This window comes from Elaeis guineensis, chromosome 12 (genome assembly GCF_000442705.2).
Source record: "Elaeis guineensis isolate ETL-2024a chromosome 12, EG11, whole genome shotgun sequence".
Classification (NCBI taxonomy): domain Eukaryota; kingdom Viridiplantae; phylum Streptophyta; class Magnoliopsida; order Arecales; family Arecaceae; genus Elaeis; species Elaeis guineensis.
In genome coordinates, this window is record NC_026004.2 from 20,127,439 (window position 1) to 20,138,812 (window position 11,374).

At 38.3% G+C, this 11,374-nt stretch overlaps 1 protein-coding gene across 1 annotated transcript; it reads left to right on the forward strand.

The window, feature by feature from the left end:
- The first annotated feature begins 2,719 nt into the window (after positions 1-2,719).
- On the forward strand, positions 2,720-6,849 carry LOC105054799 (receptor kinase-like protein Xa21). Its single transcript, XM_010936393.3, has 2 exons — positions 2,720-5,618; positions 6,140-6,849. Exons 1-2 carry the CDS (start codon positions 2,804-2,806, stop codon positions 6,511-6,513), a joined length of 3,189 nt encoding a protein of 1,062 aa, XP_010934695.1. The 5' UTR covers positions 2,720-2,803; the 3' UTR covers positions 6,514-6,849.
- Positions 6,850-11,374: the final 4,525 nt, after the last annotated feature.

An 11,374-nucleotide genomic window follows, 5' to 3' on the forward strand; every position in this document is an offset into this window, starting at 1 on the left:
TGGTTGTTCATGTCTATCGAAGGAATTCCTTCATGTGGAAGGAGATTTGCACTTGCTTTCTTGAGATGATGGCTTAGGTCAGTTTGGAAGTTGGTGATGGGTGGATGATGGATGTTATCTAGGAACAATGGACGGTCGATATTTTGCTATCTCCTTAGCCTACCTTCATCAGTTTAGAGGTGGGTGATACTCTGATCGTTTGTGACCTACTCCAGCCAGAGAGGAGGAGTTGGAATGAGTAGGTGGTGACTTGGCTCTTTGGTGGTCAGTTGGCCAAAAGGATTCTATCTTGGATGATTCCCTTACTTAAGAATTTGGATGTTAGGGTTTGGCCATCATTATGCACATCCAGTGTCCCAAGAGGGTCCTCGAACTCGATATGGACCATTTAAGTAATTATAGACAGGGCTAGACAGGATCCAGAAATAAGATCCACTATATCAGGAAGCCAATTTATAAGCCATACTTCCAGAGATCATAACTTGGTCATACGACGTCTAATTTCATCACCCATCTAGGGGGTGGCTCTCCTAGCAATTAAGGCAAAATTCCTTCATTTGGGCTCTGAAATGAGCCAATCAATTCAAAAATTTCTCTTTCAAGTAAAACTTTAACTAAACATAGCATCCAATTCGAGAATAATTTGGCTTAACGATAGAAGGCAGAGTTGATGTACAAGTCAAGATCTACCTCTTGAAGAATTTTATATTTTTTCAAATTATTTTTACTAAACATGTCTATTTTAGGTAAAAGAGTCTCTTTAGAATTAGAAGCAAAATATGATTCAATTTCTATAAAGATGAATCTCATTATTATAAATAAAGAATATGTACCTCATTATTTAATCAATAAAAAAAATAAAAGTGAAAAAAAGGGGGCTTAAGCCCTACTTTCGAAAATTCTCTTCTTCTACTTCTTTCTTTGAAAGATCTAAGTTGAGTAGATTAAAGAAAATCTTTCTTCTTCTCAATCAGATCATCCATTATAGCGGCCAAGGATCTATATGATCTTTATAAGAGGAGCCAGTTAGGAGGTTAGATGGTACTTAGATTTGGGAGCTTGGAGTCCATCCGAGGATCAGTCATCTAAAAGCTTGCTTTGGCCCAGCTTCCTACCAGAGCTCTATTAAAGGCTTGAGGGATAGATATCCCATCTACTTGTCCATGTTGTGGGTTGGAGAATAAAATGATGGAGCATGTCTTATTCTTCTATCTGGGGTAGCCTGGGTGTGGCCGCTAGCTAGCCTCCTTTCTACGGCGATCATTGGGAAGCATTTAGGCTAGGCCTTTCCGGAGGCTCTATGATGGAGTATGGAGTCTGAGGCAATGAGATATATCAGCATCAGGACTATTTATGTTGCTTGCCATATTTGGCTGACTTGGAACATAAGTCTCTTTGAGGTGAGATGGCAGTCGACGAAGTGTGTGCTCGAGAGAGGCTTTATCTTAGGCTATCGATATAGTTGATCACTACTAGAAATAATGACTTTACTGATGGAATTTTCTGATGGACGTGATTTACTAGAAATTTTTGTTGGATCATTGATCGATTTTTATCAAAAAAAGAGGAACAAAACATAATTGATATATCTCAAAATCTTTGACAGTTTTCTGATGAATTATTTGTCAAAAACAATTCCGTCAGAAAATCCATCATAATTTTTTTGAAACAAATTAAAAAATATAAAAAAATATTTGTGACTGATTTTGTAATAAATTATTTGCCAGTAACATTTTTGATGGAAACTTTTATTAGAAGCATAATTTCAATAATTATTGGAATAGTTGTTTCTGATGGAAAGATGGTCAGAAATATCTTAACAAATATAGTAGATTTTGTGATGGATAACCTAACAGAAATTGGCTGACCTTGAGAAGTCGGGACATCTAGAACTCCCCCTCCACATTTGTAGCACCCTGTAGGGTTTATATCACTTGGGAGCCCCATCCCTATCTTTTTTCAAGATCAACTTTAACGGCAGCGTGACTGATAGCAGTGGTGGCACTGAATTTGTGATCAAAGACGCTGACTCTATGTTCATTGTGGTAGGCGAGGTCCGTTTATTTGGGACCACTATTCTCAAGGCAGAGCTATATGCCATCTAGAATGGCATCTTCTTTGGGAGGCTAGTTCTCAGGGCTGACTAGCTGGTGGTGGAAGGGGACTCGACGATGGTAGTGGGTTGGATTCAGAGGTAGGGGTACGTTGCAGCCTCCAAACCGCTAAACTAAGATATCTGGTATTTGCTAGCGGATGTATCTCCATGGATATTAGACACGTCTATCACGAGATTAATGATGTAGCCAACTGGATTGCTAGTTATGTCACTGATCATTTTGGAGGAGGTAGTTGCATTAATGTATCTATTTTGCCCTTTTTTTTTTTAAATATATTTTTTTAATTTTTTAGATTGTATTTGTATTCGTATCGTTTGATCTTTCTGACTTCTTCGGAAAAAAAAAAAAGGAAAAAATACAAATCAACCTGACGTTGATACTGCAGAATCAGTCTGCTATGATCGGTTAGTCTGAAGACTTTTCCACAGAGCACTTAAGGCAAAGGTGGAAATAGTTTGCACCGCGGCTTCTTTCTTGAAGCGACGTGAGACTAAAATATCTTGCGCCTTCCTATCACCTTCTCAGTTGCTTTCCTAGAGACCCGCCACACAAGCCAAGTCCGACCAAATGGAGCCTCCTCCAGATATCAACCGGCCAAGAAATCCTACTTTAAAGTCTGCATTCTCTTAGAAGGCCATCCAAAGCTTCCACCAAGCTATCTTGTTCATTGTTTTCCTCTCAACTTCATGGTGCACATGGGATGTCTCTCCAACTCTCCGAGGGCACCTTGGTGGTCCTCTCTCATACGTGCAACTCTTCTACTCTTGTGTCCTTTTGTTCTCTCATCTCCCCAATCTCCTGCTATCCCCAGCACTGCAACCTCCTTGGTGGGGAATAACAGTGACCACTTAGCTCTCATTTCATTCAAGTCCAATATATATGATGATCCATATGGGGCTCTGTCCTCCTGGGACAACAAGTCGCTTCATTTTTGCCAGTGGAAAGGTGTCACATGTGATAGTCGGCACCCTGAGAGGGTCATTGCTCTGGACTTACCCTCCCTTCGCCTGGCCGGCACCATATCACCATCCATGGCCAACCTCACCTTCCTCAGAAGGCTGATTCTCCAAGAGAACCGACTCCATGGATCCATCCCGCAGGATCTTGGCTATTTGCATGGGCTGCAACATCTTAACCTGAGCGTGAATTCTCTAGGAGGACAAATTCCATCCAGTCTTGGAAACTGCAGACAGCTAATTACACTTGACCTACAAAGCAACCTTCTCAACGGACAAGTGCCCCATGAGTTGGGATCACTTCCTCAACTCATTACCTTGATCCTCAATGCGAATAAGCTTACAGGAGGCATCCCAACAGCCTTCTCCAACCTCTCCTCTTTGGACTCTCTCGGCTTGTACAACAACAGGATCACAGGCGGCATCCCACCTTGGCTAGGGAACTTGTCCTCTCTCACCGCCATTGATCTTGGAAGGAACTCTCTGTCAGGAGCCATTCCACCTTCCTTATGCCGTCTAACCTCTCTTGTTCACCTCCATTTAGAAATCAACCAGTTATCAGGCATGATTCCTCCCTGTCTCTACAATGTCTCAAGCATCCGTGCCTTGATTGTGGGGGTTAACAGTCTTCGAGGGACCATACCATCTGACATAGGTACCACTCTTTTCCAGCTCCAATATCTCGACATGATCTACAATCAGTTCACTGGACTTATCCCTTCTTCATTATCCAATGCTTCTGGACTGTCTATCATTCAGTTAGAAAAAAATGCTCTCTATGGAAAAATCCCTCATAACCTTGGAACCTTAAAGAACCTGTCAGTCCTGGGACTTTTCGAGAACCAACTAGTAGCCAAGGATGCTGATGATTGGGGCTTCCTTGCTGCTCTAACCAATTGCAGCAAATTGACAGTCCTAAATATCAGAAACAATAATCTCGCTGGTGTCTTACCCAATTCCATATCCAACCTCTCGACAGATATCCGGGTCCTAATTTTTTCCAATAACCAGATATCTGGGAGCCTTCCTTCAAATATAGAGAACCTGAAAAACCTGAATGTACTTGACATGGATTCAAACCTTCTCACAGGTAATCTTCCTGCCTCTCTTGGAAATCTTAATGCACTGCAGGTCCTGAATATGTCTCACAACAATTTCTCTGGCCAAATTCCACCTTCACTTGGAAACATTAGTCAATTGACTAGGCTCTATCTAAAAGGAAATCTACTGAATGGAAGCATTCCAGCCCACCTTGGAAACTGCAGGAACTTGCAGTTACTAGATCTCTCCTATAATCAGCTTACAGGCACTATACCCATAGAGATTCTTAGCCTGTCTTCTCTATCTATAGGCCTACACTTTTCACACAATGCATTACATGGGTTCTTACCTCCAGAAATTGGCAACCTGATAAATGTCAATGAGCTCGATATTTCTGAGAATAGATTGTATGGTGAAATCCCTGATACCATTGGCAAATGCGTGGTCCTTGTATACCTTGATATGAGCGGCAATTTTTTCAAAGGGGTCATCCCGACATCATTGGGCAATCTAAAAGGCCTTCAATTTCTGGACCTCTCAGCCAACAGCCTATCCGGGCATATACCAGAATATCTCCAAATGTTTCACTCACTCCAGTTTCTGAATCTCTCTTTCAACAACCTTGAAGGTGAGGTTCCGCAAGGTGGGGTCTTTGCAAACATGAGCGCAATTTCACTTATTGGAAACCGAAGGATCTGTGGTGGAAACCATGAACTGCACCTGCCACCCTGCCCCTCTACCAAACCGCACGGGAAAATACACAAAGTTGCTATCTTGGTAATGATCATCATAGTTGCTAGTGGAGTTCTAGGTGTGACTCTGATTCTCTTCTTCATCCTATACTGGTCTCGAAAGAACAAAAAGAGATGTCTATCCATGGCTACCACGAGAATAGAACATACTAGAGTCTCTTATGCAGAATTAGTCACAGCAACTGATATGTTTTCTTCAGCAAATCTGATTGGTGTTGGGAGTTTTGGTTCTGTATACAAAGGGGTCATGGATTGGGATGATGAAAAGATTGTTGCTGTAAAGGTACTGAACCTTCAGCAGCAGGGGGCCTCATCGAGTTTCATAGCTGAATGTGAGGCCTTGAGAAGCATCCGTCATCGGAACCTGGTCAAAATCATTACTGCATGCTCTGGTGTTGATTTTAGAGGTAATGATTTCAAAGCATTGGTTCTTGAATTTATGGAGAATGGAAGCTTGGAACAGTGGCTGCATCCAAAAGTGAATGAGCAAATCCCGATGAGGAATTTGAATTTAGAACAGAGAGTGAGCATAGCCATTGATGTGGCTTCTGCAATGGATTACCTTCATCATCACAGCCCAGTGCCAATTGTGCATTGTGATCTCAAGCCGAGCAACATTCTTCTGGATGATGACATGACTGCCCATGTGAGTGACTTTGGGCTGGCAAAGTTTCTCTCTGAACCTACTAACTCATTCTCCATATCTGCAAGCTTGGTGGCAATTAAAGGATCAGTTGGATATATTGCTCCAGGTGAGACCACACACAATTTTTTTACTTCTTATTTTCTGCTTTTCAGCTAATAGTGAGCAGCTAAAGACAAGCAGAAAGCTGACAGGTACAAAGAAATATAAGCATCATTGCCATAGTTTAAACATTATTCATACTTGAATCTAATACAGCATTCTCCATTTACAAATTATATGTGATTGAAAACCGATGTGCAAATCTTACTTAACTCGTGATTGTGCCATTGATATTAAGCTTCTACTGTGTGGACTCCCGGTTCTTGGGCATGAGTTTGATCATTTTCGAAATATCTTCATGTCATCTACTCGTGTGTTAAATAATCTGGCTCATTGATTATATATATTACAACATATTTCTACCTTATGATTTGAATTTATGCTTTCTAATATAATCTTACGGTGGCACAGAGAAATGATCCATTTCTTTGTTTTGTTTTTCGAGCGAAAAATTATCTTGAATGGTTAATTATGTTTTTTTCATTGTGTTTGTACAAACACATAACCTTGTTTGAAAATGAATCTCAGAGTACGGTTTGGGAAGCGAAATATCAACTCGAGGAGATGTGTACAGCTATGGAATACTTCTCTTGGAGATGTTTACGGGAAAGAGACCCACTGATGAAATCTTTAATGAAAGCATAGATCTTCATCAATTTGTTGAGATGGCCTTTCCTACTCAAATTATGAACATCATAGATCCGCAATTGATACGAAAGGAAAAGTATGAAATTGTCAATGACATACGAGAAAGGTTTAAACGATACAAGATACTAGAGTGCTTGATTTCAGTGATCAGCATTGGGCTACAATGTTCCAACAGATTACCCAAAGAACGAATGCATACAGGAGATATTGTAAAAAATTTGACTGCAGCGAGAAATATAATTGACAGGGTCTAAAGTCATAGAGAATGGTCCACAAATATTGGTAAGACATTATGAAAGCTTACATAAACATACATTACATAGCTGCTGTTACTTCCTTAAGCCGCTTGTTCTTGTTGTTGCTTCCTGTGCTCATCCCTTTCGACCTGTTTTCATTTTTTGGTTTGTCTCGTCTTTGCCGCCTGCTTTTGTTTGTGGGTGCTCTCTTTGGGTGCACTGCTATCACAAGGCCAACAAACATCGGGATGAACTATTCCATGGATTTGTAATGAGTCTTATCATAGCTGAACATGTCCTGTTTTTCCTTGATATATCGCAGAGGGCACTTTGTGATTTGTATGCTTTTGTTGACCAAGGCTTGTCATGGTTGAACAAGTCCGGTTGTGCTTGGGTATGCTTATCTAATGGATTGACTCATATTGTTATTAATGATTGTGCTTCTTTTTTTTGTTGATCTTATGTTATCACCATGTGAATACATTTATTTTATGAGATGCGATAAATCATAAGACCCGGTGTTTGTCTTAAGTGTGTCTATTTTGTAATTGGGGTATGTCTCATTAATGACACTGTTCTGAGGTCCTGAGGTGTTGAGTTTAGAGACATACATAGATTATTGTTGAAGCTTGTGGGTTTCTGTGTGTAGCTTACTGTGGAAGCATTTGTGTAAAGAGAAATCATGCTGGAGACTGACAATGTAATAGCATAATTATGGGATCATCTGTGAGCAGCTATTATTTGCTACAATACCACATCTTGATCCATGGCAATCAAGTCACCAATATTTATAATCATGGATTGGTCTTACATCATAGGGTTATAGTGATTGCCATGGTTCGATGTTAGTGATTTTGTTAGATCAGGTAATGCTTAGGACCTGTTCTTTTATGGATAAATATCATAAAAAAATTGATCTAACTTTTTCATTGACCAATTTATCCATGTTCTTACTGTCATGCCCCAAATCCAACGCCCAGATCGAATACGTGATAACCGCATACTCTCTAAGGCAAGCGCTAAAGAATATGCGAGGTCTGAAAATTTTTCTTATAATTTTAACATTCTATGAACACTATCGATCTAATTCATAATAAATAATTATACATTAACAAATATCAACCTTGTACAATGTATAAAACTCGATCATCCAACTGTCACTGATGATGCTCTATTTAATTCATCCTTTCAATCATGATTTTAACCACAGACAAATGCATGTATCCTATAAATCTGAAAAAGAAAAGAGGAGGCAGAAGAGTGGTGAGCTTTTTACAGCCTAATAAGAATCCTCACACACTCACACTAAGATAATAATAATTTAAAAATAACATGTGAACTATATCAAATAAAATATAAGCCATAAAATCTCATGTCAAGTATCCAGTATAACTATATATATATATATATATATATGAATAATATGCATCATATACTATCGAATATCATCTTTTCAAAAGTGATATATTGCACATATATGATTAAGTAAAGCCTCTTTTACTTAATTATGATTCCATATCTTATCATTCATATCTTATTTAATTAATTTAATTTAGATCAATCAATAGTTGTCTTTAGTGTTTCGAACTAATCATGGTCACCCTTCAACCTATGACTGGCAAATCATAAACTACACTTCAACCCATGGTGATAATTTATAATAATCATGCTTTTTCGTCCATGGTGACAAACCAGAATAACTATGCTTTAGCCTGTGGTGGCAAACCAGAATAACCATACTTTACTCTGCAATGGCAAACCAAGAATATCCACACTTCAACCCATGATGGCAAACTCAAATACCATGTATCTAAGGATGGCAATAGGTCGGGTATGAGTTGAATCGATCGATATCCATACCCATCCCACCAGCAAAAAGTCTATATCCATACCCACCCCATATCCATCTCGGGTCGGGTCAGGTCGGGTTGGGCTCCAAGAATGAGTCGGGTCGGGTATACTCGAAATCTCTATATAGTTAAAAAAAATTATTCAGTAGAATAAAGTCTCATAAATTAAAAATTTTATAGCCAAAGAAGAATCTTTTCGATCAAAAATCCCCAACCCTACAAAATATCATGCTTCTACCAAGATTAAGCTCTCAAAACCTCAAAAAACAAATTCACACCACCACAACTCGGACAAAATCCCATATACTTTAAAGGAAAAAAAAATCCAATCAAAACCTTGAAAACCCCTCTAATCTCTCTCAAGTGCTCTTCTTTCCCACATATCTTTCAAAAAGATAGTGAAAAGAAAAGAAAATAAAGTAAAAAGAGAAAAAATAAAAATATATGTGGGAAAAGGACATACCTCTCAATTTTTTTCCACTTTTTCTTTGTTTTTCTTGATTTTTCTTTCATTTTCTCCTAGTTTTTCCTCTATTTTTTTTATCCTCAAGAGTCCCAAATCAGGTGGGAGGCTTGGAGTGGTCAAATGGAAAAAAAATCCCGTCAGAACTTAAGAAACCCCTCTGATCTCTCTAATCTCCTATAGGTGCTCTCCTTTCCCACATATTTTGAAAAAAAGAGAACGAAATGAAAAGGAAAAAGAAACAAAAAAAATGACAATCTATATGGGAAAAGGTCTTACCTCTCAATTTTTTCCACTTTTCCTCTGTTTTCCATGATGTTTCCTTCATTATCTCTCAAATGTTTCTCTATTTTTTTAATCCTCAAAAGTCCCAATCAGATGGGAGGCTTAGAGTGGCTGAATCAAGAAGCTTAGGGGGAGTCTTTTCTCCTAATTTTTCTCTATTTTTTCCATCTTCAAGAGTCCTAATCAGGGAGGAAGCTTGGAGTGGCCAAATACGAAAGCTTAGGGGAGGCAGAACAGCCAAATATGAGAAGCTTAGATGGCTAGGGTTTTGTATTGGATATTGGGTATATATATATATATATAGACATATCGGATCAGGTTCGGGGCAAGGCATACTATTATCCGCACCCGACCCATACTCGCTTTGGATTTTTTTTTTAAATCCATACCAGTCCAAGATTTTAATTGGATTGGATAAAATTCATCCCATTCGAATCGAGTCAGATTGGATATTCGATAGATTGGACCAAATTGCCACCCCTACATGTATCTGTCCATGGTGGCACTATTCTCAGTATCATGTATATGCCCATGGTGAGCTATTTTCAGCACCATATTAATGCCTATGGTAGGCTATTCTCAATGCCATGTTTCCATCAATGGTGGGCTATTCTCAGTATCACATTCCTATCTGTAATGAGGGTATTCTCAGTTTAACATAGTTATAGTCCAAATATCCCTTTTTTAATCATCAATTTATTAAATCTCAATTATGCTAGGAAAAATACTGTATCATATATATTATATTCTTCTCAAAATCTTAATAGCGAATATCACAATCCAAACCATTCGAAAAGTCATCAATAAAAATATATAATATTAAAAGTAGAAGTAGTCATACCGACAATCACATATCCATCAAAAGTGGTCTCTCAAGAAATCAAAACTATATAATGTAGAAGTAAATATATAGACAGGTATTTGTGCACAAGAATCCTTACCTCTGTCGATGGTTGTTTTATTAGTTATCTCAAACATATTAATCGATGAACTCCTCGCTCTATGAACTTGAAAATGAGATATTTCGCTCAACACCTTATGCAAATAGTCATGAAGGAAATTTTTGATCTACATCGGATGACCAGGTAGAAGGTGAATAGATTTCTAATTAAAAATTTTCATAACTCTTATGAAAGTTATCTTGATGTACAGTGGAATCAAGATCAAGGTTGTTAGATTTCAGAAATCAGTTGCTTCACGAGATCTAGATATGCAGATCCTCTACTTTGCATGCACGCCAAACAATGCAGGAGAGAAGGATGAAAACTTGAGGCACTTCTTCAGAAGGAAAAGAGGGGAGAGCTTTGAGATCTAATCTCAATGGCTTGGGAGGATTCCACACGCCACCACAAGGGAGTCACCATGCCCAAAGAGAGCTCACACCAAGGGGAATCACATGCCCACACCAGAGAAGACACAATGCCAAGATCAATTCCAAATATCACTTGATGTGCCCCTTCTTAAATAGAAGAAAAGTCCTAAACCTCATCAAACACCTCATGGATTAGGGCTCTTGAATCAAATTCAAAGTTTTCTAATCCTTGAGGATCCAAAAGAGGAAAAGAGAGGCACCACCTTGCGCCTCTCATCTTTGCCACATGCCCAAGGGGAGGGGTGCAATTTCCAGCACCCCTCCTCCATCTTAGTCAGCAACAAGGAGAGAGAATCTTAGAAAAAGATGGCTTAATGTATCAAATCTAATTTGGTTCAAATTTGAATTTTTGAATCTAGCTCGAACCCGATTCGAATCAATTCGAAAAGATTGTTGATCCTAATCTAATTAGGATTCTGATCCAAATCTAACTTGATTAATTAATCTAATTATCCTTAAATTAAATCATGTCCAATTAGATTAGATCTAATCTAAAGTAATTAGAACTTGAGTCCAATCTCTCAAATTTTTTTGGATCATTGATTAGGTAAAACTCATCCTTAAAATTAAATCTGTACCTCATATTCAGTGCTAAATAAAGATAGTCAATGTTCAAATCTATATGACCTATAATTTAATTCTTAATTAAATAAATCTGTATGTTCAATCAAGTCTCATACTTTCAAATTGAACACAGATATTAAGTCAATTATTTTCTATATTGTTTGACTTTGTGCGTGACTCTATAGGTTCGAACACTAAACCGATAGTATAAGAACTATTTTTTATATTAATCAAAGTGACCATCTAGCAATGATATCAGACGTCCAGATAGGTTGAATAATTATAAAGCAATATTGAAGAACTTAAGCATATGGTTACCGCATAATTTATCCCTTTGATCTTCAA

What these genes read in the sequence shown, in the direction of transcription:
- LOC105054799 (XM_010936393.3), top strand. Translation starts at nt 2,804, where the DNA reads ATGGTGCACATGGGATGTCTCTCCAACTCTCCGAGGGCACCTTGGTGG. An exon ending in AGTTGGATATATTGCTCCAG is followed by an intron (nt 5,619 to 6,139) that starts GTGAGACCACAC and finishes AATGAATCTCAG; the next exon opens with AGTACGGTTTGGGAAGCGAA.